The 14,489-nt window shown below is 46.7% G+C and overlaps 1 protein-coding gene across 1 annotated transcript in view; it reads right to left on the reverse strand.

The window, feature by feature from the left end:
* Window positions 1–842: 842 nt before the first annotated feature.
* LOC125347594 (copper-transporting ATPase 2-like) overlaps window positions 843–14,489 on the reverse strand; it is a 46,104-nt gene continuing 32,457 nt past the window's right edge. Inside the window, exons 13-21 of the mRNA XM_048340596.1 lie at window positions 13,922–14,116; window positions 11,964–12,146; window positions 10,037–10,205; window positions 7,839–7,982; window positions 6,166–6,308; window positions 4,701–4,904; window positions 4,504–4,621; window positions 2,927–3,029; window positions 843–1,122 (exon numbers count right to left, since the gene is read on the reverse strand). Coding sequence (XP_048196553.1) covers window positions 843–1,122; window positions 2,927–3,029; window positions 4,504–4,621; window positions 4,701–4,904; window positions 6,166–6,308; window positions 7,839–7,982; window positions 10,037–10,205; window positions 11,964–12,146; window positions 13,922–14,116 — 1,539 coding nt within the window. The remainder of the gene's footprint in view (window positions 1,123–2,926; window positions 3,030–4,503; window positions 4,622–4,700; window positions 4,905–6,165; window positions 6,309–7,838; window positions 7,983–10,036; window positions 10,206–11,963; window positions 12,147–13,921; window positions 14,117–14,489) is intronic.

A 14,489-nucleotide genomic window follows, 5' to 3' on the forward strand; every position in this document is an offset into this window, starting at 1 on the left:
CAGAAGGATCTAGAAGAACTAGATCCTCCTCTGATGAGCCAGTTCCCTCCAGGCACACAATGTCAGGGCACCTGTGATTGGCAGGCTCTGCTGAATTGCACTAAGTGACAAGGAGGTTATTACAGGCACACCCCTCCCACGGGACACCTGCCTCAGGAACACGCAGGATACTGTGGGTCGTGAGCTGCAGCAGGAACACTCATGACCCTCTGAGTCACCAGAATTGAAACTCCACAGGAAGCTGCAGCGTGTGTGACCGCAGTGGCTCTTAGCTGTAAAGAACTTTCCTCAGCATGCAGGGGGGTGTGGCAGGTCTTATCCCAGGTGCTGGCTAGAGAGCAGACTGGAGCTACCAGTGCAAGGCATTTGGAGGCGTCCAAGGAGGGAGCCCTGCTCTGAGGATGGACAGGAACATGTCCACTGTCAAGGATGCTAAATATGCAGGACAGAAAAGGGAGACACGATGCCAGCAAGTACGCTTGAGGTAAACTGTAGTCTCAGACCCATGCAGCTCATGGGTGTTGTCAAAATGAGCTCCATAGTGAGGTGGAGGGGAGGCCTCTGGAGGGGCCCAGCTAGGTTCTGGTCCAGATTGCTCCTCATTTCACAGGTAGAAATCCCTGCAAGCTGTGCAAAGATCACTGACTGGCTCTCCTTTTCTCTAGTCCCAGAGAGGTGTGGATTTGCCCATGATGGTGGCACAGTAATGACAGGGGGTTCTTGGCACGGCCAAATGCCACAATAGGTGCTGGCAGGACATCCAGCAAATGGGAATCCCAACGCTCTGGTCCCCTTTAACCATCCTACTGTTGCCTGTAGGGGCGGTGCCAACCCAGTGAAGCCTACAACATCCCTTGGGAGGAGCCTGGCACCTGGCTTTCAGATGCATTGCACCTGTTCCCGCTGTCTTCTGTGGCAGTGCCATGCCTAGATGGCCTGTCAGACGTCAGGGAGGACAGAGACACCTGGCTGATGTAGCTGACTTGATCCCACGCCGTGGCCTTGGGGGAGTCCCGCCGTCGGTCATCCATGCCCACGTGCACGCTGACCTGAGATGCACTCAGGGGCTTCATGCGGCCGTGGGCCTGCGCCTCGTACCGCTCCACGTCAGGCTTCCTATAGCTGGAAGGCACGAGAATCTCAGCTCTCCAAACATAAGGCTCTTTTTTTCCTCCCTTATAAGTATGTTGACAGCTTTGCATGAAAGACAGTGCCATGCAGAATCAAAAACCTTACAGATTTTCAAGGTGAAGAACCTAAACCCAAGCTGAGCACTGGTGGCTCAATATTACAGAATGCTCCATGATTAGTATGTAATCCCAGCTACTCAGGAGGCTGAGATATGAGGATCATGGTTTGAAGCCAGCCTAAGCAGAAAAGTCCATGGGACTCTTATCTCCAACAAACCACCAAAAAGCACAACTGGAGCTGTGGGTTAGGTAGTAGAATGCTAATCTTGAGGGGGGAAAAAAAAAGCTCAGAGATAGTACCTAGCCTGTGTTCAAGACTAGAACCAGTATAACCCTGCCACCTGCCCCCGCAAAAAAAGCCCACAAAACTCCAGTATCTAGGTAAATTTCATCTGATCCAAAACTTCCTACACAGGATAGCAGGCTGCCATTTGTTAAGTTACTGCTAACTAGCTAAATGAATATCTCTCCCCCACTTTCACTGCAGTGCAGGCCCAAGGACAGAATCCAGGGCTTGAGCATGCTAGGCAAGCACTCTGTTAGTAAGTTATATATCCCTAGCCCCTGGACATCTCATTTTTGTTGTTTTTTTTTTTCTTTTTATGTGTCTGTGCCAGTCCTGGGGCTTGGCCTCAGTGCCAAGTGTTGTCACTGAGCTTCTTTAAGCCTAGCATTCAACACTTGAGTCACAGCTCCATTTCCAGATTTGGGGTGGGTAATTGGAGATAAGAATCTTATGGACTTTCCTGACCTGGGCTGGCTTCAAGCCATGATCCTCAAATCTCAGCCTCCTGAATAGCTAAGATCACAGGCTTGAGCCACTAGCACCCAGCTTGAAAGTCTGATTTATTTGTTCATTCATTCATTTATTTCTTGCCAGGCCTGGGGCTGGAACTCAGGGCCTGAGCACTGTCATTAAGCTTCTTTTGTACCACCTCTGCCTTTTTCTGTTTATGTGGTATTGAGCAATCGAACCCAGGGCTTCATGCATGCTAGGCAAGCACTCTACCACGAAGCCACATTACCAGCCCAAGTATCTTTTTAAAAAGAAAAAGTGGGGCTAGGATGTAGCTCAGTGGCAAAATGCTTGCCTAGCAAGTGCAATGTCCTGGATTCAATCCCCAGTCCAAAAGAAAGAAAGAAAGAAAGAAAGAAAGAAAGAAAGAAAGAAAGAAGAAAGAAAGAAAGAAAGAAAGAAAGAAAGAAAGAAAGAAAGAGAAAGAAAGAAGAAAGAAAGAAAAGAAAAGAAAGAAAGAAAGAAGGAAAGAAAGAAAAAAGAAAGAAAGAAAGAAGGAAAGAAAGAAAGAAAGAAAGGAAAGAGGAAAGAAAGAAAGAAGGGAGGAAGGGAGGGAGGGAGGGAAGGAAGGAAGGAAGGAAGGAAGGAAGGAAAGGAAGGAAGGAAGGAAGGAAGGAAGGAAACCACAACCAGTTTTTTTTAAAGGAAAAGTGATAACACATAGGGATTCTTTGTCTACAAGATATCCACATGAGCAGTCCAATAAGTGATGACTATGTAGGTGTTCAATTGCTTGCTGTGGTACTGACAATAGAACAGAAATCCACTTGGACTGCCTCTTTGGTATTGGCCTTGGATACGTGATCTAGGATGGAGACTGCACGAGTGTCTCAGATACAAAGTGCACACAGGCCAAAGTAGAGAGAAAAAGCCCTGTGGAGTGCTTGCATAAGGTGAAAAGGCTGCAGAGCACTCTGTCACTGTCCCGCCCAGAACTCACCATTTGAGCAGCAGGGAGGAGAGCACCACAGACACAGAGGAGGCCGCCATGGCTGCCGAGCCCATCCATGGCTGCAGCACAATGCCAATGGGCATGAAGACTCCTGTCAAAGGGAGGAGATACACTCACCTGGCAGCCCAGGGAGAATCAGGACTCCACCTCAATTGCTCCTTTGAGCTGTTTCTCAGCGGGTTCCCCCTTAGGCACTCAGAAGAATCCCAGCAGCTTCTGGGACAAGACCTTCCTAGGAAGCTGGCAGGGACCCAGGTCTGCTCAAAACTGTGTACAGATGGCATCCCCTGATTCAGAGATGGGGAGGCACCATGACAGGGAAGAGGGAGAGCAGCAGAGGTGCAGGAGCCAGTGTCCTGGAGACTCAGTCTCACAGAGGATAAACTGTGTTGATGGTCACAGCCTGTATCCAGACTCTTTTCTATAGATCATATAGGGGCTTCTTAAAAAGGAAATGGGGGCCAGGTCCCAGACAGAACCGGAACCTTGGGCTGGGTACAGAGGTACAGACACAGAAGGGAGGGTTCCTCAGTTGGCTGTTGGCACAGGACACCAGTTTGACTCTCCAAGATAGACCTTAACAACCTTGAGACGAAATCATCAATCAGACACAAAGGGGAACTGAGATAGGAAAGTCATGTGTAAGAGCTTCAGGTCTCATCTAGACACGAATGGCTCACAGCTGTAATCCTATCTACTTAGGAGAGACTAAGATCTGAAGACCCCAGGTTGAAGTCAGTTCAAGTAGGAAAGTCCATGAGACTCACATCCAATTAACCAGAAAAAAGCTGGAAGTGGAGCTGTAACTCAAGTGGTAGAACACTGGTCTTGAGTGAAAAAGCTAAGGAACAGCACCCAGACCCTGAGTGCAAGCCATAGTATTAGAGAGAAAGAGAAAAATAATGAAAAAATAACTTCAGGTCTCTTCAGCCCATGCAAAAGCACTGTCTTGCTTGGTTTCCTTTTTTTTTTTTTCTAGTACTAGCGTTTGAACTCAGGACTTCACACTTGTTCAACTTTCCTGCACATCTAGTGCTCTACACTTGAGTTATGCCTCAAGTGACTTGAGCTGGCTTTTTGCTAGTTATTTTGGAGATGTTTTTGAGCCATTATCTTTTTTACCTCAGTCTCCTGACTAGCTGGGATTAAAGGCATGAGCCACAAGTGGCTGGCTAGGATTTGTTCTTAAGACAAGTTCTGAGAGATAATCATTGTGTCTAGCATATATCTGTAATAGTCCCTAAAGCTAAATACTGGTTATTTTTCAGATGGCTATGTTTTAATAAGTTGCTCCAACAACAAGGCCACTCTAAATAAATGGACAATCGTCTTGACCAGCTTTTTAGTTCAGGCCAAAGTGAACCAGGCTTTGGGGGCCTCCAAGAATTTTCTCATTAGCTATTCTAGATGTATAAAGCAGGATTGAACACCAACCTTTCCACATGCATCTGACAAGCCAGCGAGTACAGCAGGAAACTAGGTGGTTCTGTAAGAATCTCGCAGAGGATCTGGCCACAGAGGAGCCAAAGGTGGCGCTCAGAGCAAGGGAGACCTGCCTCACCTACCTGCAGCAACGGGAATCCCGACCATGTTATAAATCAGTGCCAGCACCAGATTGACTCGGATCCTCCGGACAGTCCTCTTGGAGAGGTGGATGCTGGCTACCACATCCAGCAGGTCATTCTGAAGGAGAGGGGCACACTGAGTAGGGCGCCTTCCCTCCGCCCTCCCCATTCTCATGACTGGAAGCAGCAGAGCTCACTCTGATAAGGACGACATCAGCTGCTTCGATGGCAACATCCGTGCCAGTCCCAATGGCAATGCCCACGTCTGCCTGAGCCAGAGCTGGGGAGTCGTTCACCCCATCTCCCACCATGGCAACTTTCTTCCCTTTGTTCTGGAGCTCCTGGACCTTGGCCACCTTGTGAGAAGGCAGCACCTCAGCAAAGACTTTGTTGATGCCAACCTAAAAGGAAGGAAATCAATACCCAGGTTGGGAAAAAGCTATCAAACAACAGAGTAGCAGAAAGCCCATGATCCCTTATCCTTTTTCCTTCAGTCCCCAAGTCATCTGTCATGTTGTCAATCAGACCTGCAGACTGGAGAGTGCAGGGCAAGTGAATCCTGCTCCACCTCAACATGGCTTAAATCTATCCACCACCACCCCACCCTCCGACTGTCCCCAGAACAATCCCCTGGAGGCTTCTTCAGCTGCGTGTTCAGAAGAGCAACCATCTGGTCAACATACTGTCCTACTTCAGCCCTCTGATGGATGCTTCCCACCTCCACATGCCTAAGCTGTTAAGGTCCACCTTCCATGAGCCCCTGGGTCTGGCTTTTGCCTACTGGTCCACACTTGGCACTGCACTGTCCAGCAATCTGCAGACACTAGGAAGCACTGTGCCATTCTACATCCCCAACAGAGGAAAAACTCAGTTTTCTTTCCAATCTTCCATCTCTACTATCACTGGCTCTTCATCTCTTCTGACTCTGGCTCAAGCAGACTCCATGCTTGAGGAAGGTGCTCCTTGCTAACCGCACTTCTGCAAAAGGCTTGAGCACTTAGTGCTGGGTCACTGATCCAACTTTCTCACAAGACTGTAGGCTGGTCAAAGGCAGACCCCTCTTCACTCCTCTGTGTAGCCCCAGTGGCTGACATTGTGCTTCATAATTGCTCAATGAATGAAGAAGCTGTACTCCAGGAGGAGTGGAGAAGATAATCAGCAAGCTCCTCATTAGCAAGATAAGATTAATGGACCAGGTGGTACTGCAGTTTCCCTTATGAGAAGCAATGAACTTTCACAAGCACACAGCCATGTACATTTGAATGGACATGGGGTATGGTGAAAGTATCATTTTTGAAGTTCATACTACAGTTATTGCTGTGGGTAGCTGAGAGTGTCCAGTCGCTACCTAGCAGTAGTGTCCTCATGGCCAACTCTGAACCAAAGGACACAGGAGAATGGTCCAAAATTAAGTCATTCATCCAAGAACAGAAATGAGCCCTCAAAACTCCCTTATCATAAAGTTTACATAGTTTTAATTTTAGTTCTCAAGCCAAGGTCTTCTTAGGAAATGCTTAGAGAACATTGGAATTGCTTTTCCCAGGGAAGTAGAGAAGGGGAAAGAGCAGATGTCAGGCTTAGCACAGATACACTGGTGCTTATTTCTTTTCTGCTTTTGTGAGCTTAACACAGTTGATAATTTCAAAAAGAAGATGCCTGTACCTGGGTGGCAATGGCTCTGGCTGTCTTCCGATTATCTCCTGTGATGAGAACCACGTCCACACCCATGCTTTTCAGGGTGTGCACGGCCAGGGCAGCCTCTGATTTGACAGCATCTGCAATGGCGATCATCCCACAGAGCACACCTGGAGCAAACACACCGCACACAATCAACAACAGTGTGAGACTAAATGGCCCTCGACAAGCATGACATCAGAACTCATAAGGCTGTCATCATATAAGGTTACATGCAAAAAACAAAGCACCAAAGTATAACATATTATGACATGACGTATTTGGGCACGCACACCTTTCTTTCTTCCTTCCTTCCTTCCTTCCTTCCTTCCTTCCTTCCTTCCTTCCTTCCTTCCTTCCTTCCTTCCTTCCTTTTCTTCTTTCATCTTCCCATACGTACATGACTGTTAAGAATATCAGAATACTCACAGTAGCTTAATGAGGGTAGGAATATGGGTGATGAGTGATCTCATTTTCTTCTTCTTTATACCCCTTGGAATTTCCCACAGGTTATATATATTGCTTTGCAAAGTGCTTGTTGTATAATAACTCAATATACTTTTGCTATTAAAATATGAGCAAAATAGGGCTAGGGATATGGCCTAGTGGCAAGAGAGTTGCCTCCTATACATGAGGGCCTAGGTTCGATTCCCCAGCACCACATATACAGAAAACGGCCAGAAGTGGCGCTGTGGCTCAAGTGGCAGAGTGCTAGCCTTGAGCAAAAGGAAGCCAGGGACAGTGCTCAGGCCCTGAGTCCAAGGCCCAGGACTGGCCAAAAAAAAAAAAAAAAAAAAAAAAGCAAAATAACAAATTTAACAGAGGTTAAAGTAATAGACATCCAACAAAGACATCTTTCCTCTCTCATTTTTTTCCTCCTGATAAGGTTAAACACAGAAGCAGGAGAGCTGTGGGGAGATGTGCCAATGGGAAGAGAGTAACAGGTTTATAACAGGGCACAGAGCCTGTACTTGTGCAGATTTTGGCTTGAAGACCTATAGGGACTGGGGTGGGGGAGAGGTTTATGATGACTTAGGAGAATGGAAAAAACAGGGGATTGGAGAGGAAGAATAATCTGGCTGAAGTACGCAGAACATAATGTTGTAAATGTTTTCTTATTTGTGTGTAGTTTTATTTCTATTAGCAGAAACTAACATGAAGTGAACAATCCCATCTATGAAGCACACAACCCCAGATGTACTGGATGTTAAGACAAGTGGGGTCCTAAGATGCTCTGAGTCCACCCATGGGTGTGTTCAGACAGTGGACAGCAGCAGAAGCCTCATTATTTAAAGGTTGGGAAGAAGGTTCCTACCTAGTCTGTAGTGATGACTGTGGATGATATGAACTGGCAGCTTGAACAGAAGCAAAGATGATGATAAATGCAGTTTAGAATTTCAATAGCAGAAGACAAACACAAGAGTAGACCTGGATCTGGGTCAAGATGGAGATGGTGAGAAAGAAAGGCCCTACGATAGGAATGAAGTGAAAAGACAAGACAATCTTCTGAAAAAGAGATTTACATGAACAGAGTTAGAAACTTAGCTAAAAAAAAAAGGAAGAAAAAGAAAAGGAGGACCAAGAAAGATGGAAAATAAAGAGGAGGCCTCTTTGCCTGAACTGTGCTCTTGTGGGAGTAGAAGGCTTGGGCAGAAAGCTACCGTCAATAGCCACTAGGATGGCCGTCTGTCCTTTCATCTCATGACCCATCATGGCATCACTGATGTCACTGGAGATGGTTAAGCCATTGCGCCTCATCCATTCGCGGTTTCCAATCAGCACAGAGAAGGTCTGGGGAACTGCATCTATTCAAAAGAGACTTGTTATTCCTGAACAGCGCAGCTTCATGGTGAACGGACAAGAGGGAACCCTTTTAGCAGCACTGAAACTGCTCTGAGACTCTACAACCTGGTAAGCCCTATTGCAATGCCACCCTTTAGGAACTGCCAGGGGAAATTCCATTAATGCGTAGAAGACTTAGGTGTCAATCAAAATGGAGCATTAGTAATACATGGTATGTGCATAAAAATGAGGTAAAAGTACATACTAAACATCAAGTACTGTCCTTATATTCCTTTAGTATTATCTGCTGATTCTTTTTCTACATGGATTAAAGGCAGATAGGTTTCAGACCAGAACAAACCAAGCACTTTCTAGATTCTTTACTGTTTGGTTTAAATGACACAAGGAGGACCAGCAAATAATCAAGATAAATCTGTTTTATCATGTTTTAAAATAATGCCCCCAGAAAGAGTGGATGAGTATTTTATCTGAAACATTCTAATAACTGTGCCGCTACCTAAGGCACGGCTGCATGAAGCAGCTCCTAGGTGCTCTAATGAAATGGTCACCCTAGGGTTTTAATTGCTAGAAAGTGGCAGGTAAAGCTGGTGGCTCACACCTATAATCTTAGCTACTTACAAGAGCTGAGGAGACTCTGTTTTTTGTTTTTGTTTTTTTTCTATTTCTTTATTGTCAAAGTGATGTACAGAGGAGTTAACAGTTTCATACGTAAGGCAGTGAGTACATTTCTTATCCAACTTGTTACGTCCTCCTCATTTATTTCCCCATGTTCCCTTGCCCCCCCTGAGACTCTAATCTCTAATTAAACACCAAAATGCCAGAAGTGGAGCTGTGGCACAAATGGAGAGTGCCAACCTTAAGCAAAAAAGAAAGAAACAGCTCAGGGACAGTGCCCAGGCTCTGAGTTCAAGCTCCAGGACAAGCACCCCCTTGTTCCCCACCTCCTCCCCCCCAAAAAAGGAGAACAAGAAAAGAAAGTGGCAGTTGTTTCCTAACAATATCCCCTAAATCAAGATTTAACTATCAACATACTTAAAAAAAAAACACTAGGCAAGGGGGTTTTAGGTCCTGGGCGCTCCACGTCAGCTTGAAGTGACAGTTGACAACTGATCTTAGAGTAAGAAAAGCAGCTGCCACTCTGAGGAGTGTCCCTTCTTGGTTTGGGCAGCCCATTTCAACTGATTCTCTGACTTTCTGTCAGAGCTGTAAATGCTATACATCCCATTAGAATTTCCTATATGGGAAAGAAAGAAGAAGAACAAAGGTAGACTTCATCTATCTACTTTTGTAGTTTATGAGAAGCCAAACTAATTTGGGGTAACAAAGTGAAGACCCAAAAATATAGATCAGTGAGGCAACACTATGATCTATATCATAATCAACTTGACTTGCTTTATTTATTTATTTTGGCCATTCCAAGGGCTTGAACTTACAGCTTGAGTGCTGTTCCTGTACTTGTTTGTGTTTAAGGTTAGTGTTCCACCACATGAGCCACAGAGCCACTTCTGGTTTTTTCTGAGTAGTTTATTGGAGATAAGAGTCTCACAGACTTTTCTGCCAGAGCTGGCTTCAAATCGCAGTCCTCAGATCTCAGGCTCCCAAGTAGCTAGGATTATAGGCATAAGCCACCGGTGCTTTGCAACCTGCCATAATTTTATGTATTTGATTTTAAATGCATCAAGTTGGGAATGGTGGCATATCCCTACAGTCACAGCTACCCAGGAGGCTGAGGTAGGAGGATCACTTGAATTCATAAGTCCACTTGAACCCTGTCCAACACAAGGGCAGCCTAGACAACATAGCATGCCCATCTCAAAACAACACACACACACACACTAGAAATTCAGACTTATTAAAGCATGCAAGAGAGAACCTATGGGCTTTCTGGGGAAGGAAGGCACAGAAAGCCCAGCCATGAGCCATCTATCTCCATAGCAGGGGAAATCCCAGCCAGTGGGGCCTGGCACAGGCTTCTGTGGTTTGGCTCGCCTCCACTTTGACCCAGCTGGTCCCAGCCACCTACAGAACCATCCTCAGAGACAAAGGCCAAGAGTACCTTTTCCTGCAGGAAGGCTGCCCTCTCCCTTCAGATGACCTTCTGGTTCACTCAGCTGGCGCTCACTGTGGGCCAGGATGCCTTCCACGTTGCTGACTTTGCAGCCGATCCCACAGCCTGGCACTGCCTGGAAGTCTGTGCAGTAGCCCAAGGTCTCTGTTCCAAGTTCCTGTGATAGCAGAGGGGCAGCAGAGGGAGCAGTGGCCAGACAGTGGCAGACCAGAGACCAGGTGAGGGCAAGGAAGAAGGATCAAAGTGGAATAGAAGGTAAGGGTTAGTACTCTTCTCTCCCTGAATACAATTCTTACAGTTATCACGTGAGACCAGGCTGCCCAGTCTAAATCCTCCCTCGAGTGGATGCCTCATGACAGTGGACAGGCTGAAGACGAGCAAGAAGAAACACAATTCACTCCAGACTCCACAAATGAAAGAAAGGTATCTCTATGGTATAAAGAATGTACCTATAATCATAGAAAATGACATTTATCGAAATGAACTCCAAGATACGGAAACAAGGGGTTTCTTTGTTATTTTGCTCTCTTTCCCCTCCATGGGTGCTGTTTTTTATTTCTGTACCTGTTGTCTTGTATGTAAGTCTGTATGGGGGAGTATAAAGGGGAGCACAGAAATGGTGGAACAAAGGGCAAACAAATGCATCAGTGACACTCACTAGACACTATAAAATTGAACTATACAATTTGTGGTGGGGGATGGGAGAGAGAAACTGGGAGAACATGGGGGAAGAGAGGTGACACTGTTCAAAAAGAAATGCTCTCATGACCTAACTTGCGTAACTGTACCCCCTCTATACATCACTTTTACAATAACAACAAAAAAGAATTCATAGGAACAATGGAAGAAGTAATGGTGGTCTGGAAGCTATTAGGGTATAACGCCCCAGAGCCAGGTAGGAGGGCAGAGGAGGGGAGAGGAAGGCAGTGGGACAGGAAATAAGGGCAGCCAGGGGTGCCCTTTCTCTTGACCATCAGAAGCTTCGGTGTGATATGTTGGGTGCTGACCCCATGAAATATGAAATGGGGCTTCTGGAACACACCCTGCCTAGAAGAGTTGTCAAAGCCGCTTCACAGTATCCTCCTCACCCCTCGACTGTGATGGTACCAGGACCTGATGGCACAGCTTGTGACATCAGATTGTAATGTGCACAATCATTAGTGCAGTGTTCTGGCACATTCTGTTGCTTCTGTATTCAACTGTTCTGAGGGGGAGAATAAATATAATGCTGCCCTGTGATCTATAACAAGAATCCTTGGGCATTCCGCTCATCTCTTCTGGCTCCTCCCTTGCTGCCCATTCTGTGTGTGTGCCCCCTCCACTCAGCTCCCAAAGGATGAAGCTTTTATATCACCTGTCTCCTCTGTCTCAACTTTCAGTTCTAAGAGGACAGAGGACACATCTCAATCATTTCATCCTGAGGGGCCGGGGATATGGCCTAGTGGCAAGAGTGCCTGCCTCATATACATGAGGCCCTGGGTTCGATTCCCCAGCACCACATATACAGAAAATGGCCAGAAGTGGCGCTGTGGCTCAAGTGGCAGAGTGCTAGCCTTGAGCAAAAAGAAGCCAGGGACAGTGCTCAGGCCCTGAGTCCAAGCCCCAGGACCGGCCAAAAAAAAACCAAAACAAAAAAAACAAAAAACAAAAAACAAAACAAAACAAAAAAACAACAATCAATCATTTCATCCTGACCCACTGCCACACATGCTCAGCCAATGACTATGACATTGAACTGCCTTTGTGCCGACCTGGAACTGTGACAGGGTCAATCCTGAGCTTTGACAACCAAAAGCAAGGCCTCTGCCAGGAAGCTAGGAAAGAGAGCAGGAGTGTGGCAAGGAGAGGAGGAGGATGCTGAGGGAAGGCCAAGGGCAAGGAGAGGGACAGTGGGACAATGTTAGGGTGTACATACTTCTTTGCAGTATTTGGTGACTGCCACGCCCAAGGGATGTTCACTGCTGGCCTCTGCAGTGCCCACCACAGCCAGAACCTTCCTGAGGGGCAGTGTAGCCACATCTGAGAGCAACAGGAATCGCATGACTCTGGGGATCCCATGAGTAATGGTGCCAGTTTTGTCAAACATCACAGTGTTTATCTGCCAAAAACCAGCCACATCTCAGCAAACAAAACAGATGTAAAGAGCTTTCACAGTGCCCATGATTATGAGGCAAAAACTATACCCAATCTGGCAGGCAGGGAGCAACCCGCATTATCATTCCTTAACCTGGTATTCTAGGGGTAATACTTGCTACTGTGAAGAAACTGTGTCCTATCTGCCCCATGAAGATGGCCGCATTGTGGCTCACATGTGAGCAGATGGAGCTGACAAAAACCCTTGGCTGTATTGGCAATGGTGTAGCACGGTTTCCAGGATGATACTTGTCCAGACTTTCTTCACAAGAAGGTCAAGTGTGAGGCTCAGGGGTCTTCCTATTCTTTCTCCTGTTGTCCAACCAGCCCAGCACTATTTATTGTCAATTGTCTAGCTTCAAGAGCCTACCTAGAATAAAGCCCTCATGCTCCAAGTTCCAGAGAAAAAGAGATTCTTCCAGTTATCACAACTGGAAACCTATTGCACAGCACTGATGGCAGCTTTGTGCTAGTCCCCTCCTCACATTTGTGCTCAGACAGTCTGAAGGAAACATTCTATGGCATCTGCACTTCTGCAGCTGAGCCGAGCCCCCAGAGTGAAGAGTGCAGTCCCTGGACCACATAAGTCCCTCAGTCCTATTCAAGGATGGCACGTTGTTCTGCTCACAGCATGACCCAGAAGCTTAGTTCTCAGCAAGGAGCAAGTGACAGATGCAGTGTTTGAATTCCAGTGCTCAGGGATGGCCTCTGTCTTCAGCAATGTCAAAGGTTCTCTAATGATCTCTGCCTCCTTCAAGCCATCCCCACTGCAGCTGGAGAAACCTACTCAGTATGGAGCCCCGTGGCTATAGGAGAGTATGCTACCCTGCCATGGCTCCCCTCCTCAGAGTGGAGGTTAGAATCCTTCACCAAACCTTGATCTTCATAAACGGGTCCCTTCCCCAACACATGCATGAACACACACACACACACACACACACACACACACACACACACACACACACACACTTCATGTTCTCTTTGATTTTCTCCTTGTTCATTTATTTATTCAATATGCCAGTCCTGGGCTGGAGGCTAGGGACACAACAGAGACAAAAGCTTCTTTCCTGATCTTATAAAGAATAGTGGGGACAATGTCCCCACAGTGGAGCAGCATGACCTCCCCAGAGCTTCTCCATCTACTGTTCCACTGCGGGGACATTCTCCCCACTATCCTTTGTGTGGCTAGCTCTTGTTCAACGCTCAAGTCTCAGATTCTACCTTTTCTGACCACTTTTACCATATCATGGCCCCTTAATGTCCCCAGTCATCCAGCAGTCTCACAGTGCTGGACCTGTCATTTACCTATCAGTCCCCATCTCTCCCACCCCACTGTAAGTTCTTTGGAAGCTAGGAAGCATGAGTTTTCCAGCCACTGACTGGCCCTCATATGGAAGTGGTGGGCAAACACTAAACAAATACTAGATGTGAAACCAGAGGCTGAGATAGTGGGCAAAGATGGGGCCTCGCTATGTAAACCAGACTGCAGACACACATGTTCTTCCTGCATCAACCTCCTGACTGCTTGGAGTACAGGCATATGACATCATACCCAGCAAAAAGAGAGATTCTTCATGTATTCTTCATGTATGTTGCCACTCACTATTCCAACTGAAAGCTTGCAGGACTCTGATACAGATCTCACAATGGGGCAAATAAGAAAGAGCAAATAGATCATATTTTCATTAGGACTCTAAAACATACTAGCCAAGACCCCCAACAAGAGTGGGGAGGACCCACCTTGTGTGCCATCTCTAGAGGCTTGCCTCCCTTGATGAGAATCCCATACCGGGCAGCCACTCCAGTGCCTACCATGACTGCCGTGGGTGTAGCCAGCCCCAGGGAGCATGGGCAGGCAATGCACAGCACGGTGATTGATGTCTGGAAGGCAAATCGGATGATCACCTCAGTCTGTGAGATATGCTTGTTGGGGTTCTAAAGAGGAAAAGGACATGTAGGAGAGAGTTCAGTGAGGAACCTCCAGGAATTCTTACCTTTAAAGAGCTTTTCAATGGACCACTGGGATCTGAGCGAGCATAGCAAGCTGCTTTTAGGAGGCACAGCCATATTCTGTACTGCTTCAGCATTACAGAATTAGTTCCCCTCACTGTGGCACAGCCTAGTTTCTCGACCTGATCCTGCAGGCTTCCTCTAACTCTCAGAACACTAGTAGAGAGTCAGGTAACAATTCCTGCCTTGCTTTCAAGTTGGGTCATGAAGATCATATCATAACTCTGGTGCTAACTTTGCTTCTCTGTGTCTGTTTCTCTTCATATAAAATGGAGATGTTAACGCTCAGCTCACAGGT

This window comes from Perognathus longimembris, chromosome 3 (assembly GCF_023159225.1).
Source record: "Perognathus longimembris pacificus isolate PPM17 chromosome 3, ASM2315922v1, whole genome shotgun sequence".
NCBI lineage: Eukaryota > Metazoa > Chordata > Mammalia > Rodentia > Heteromyidae > Perognathus > Perognathus longimembris.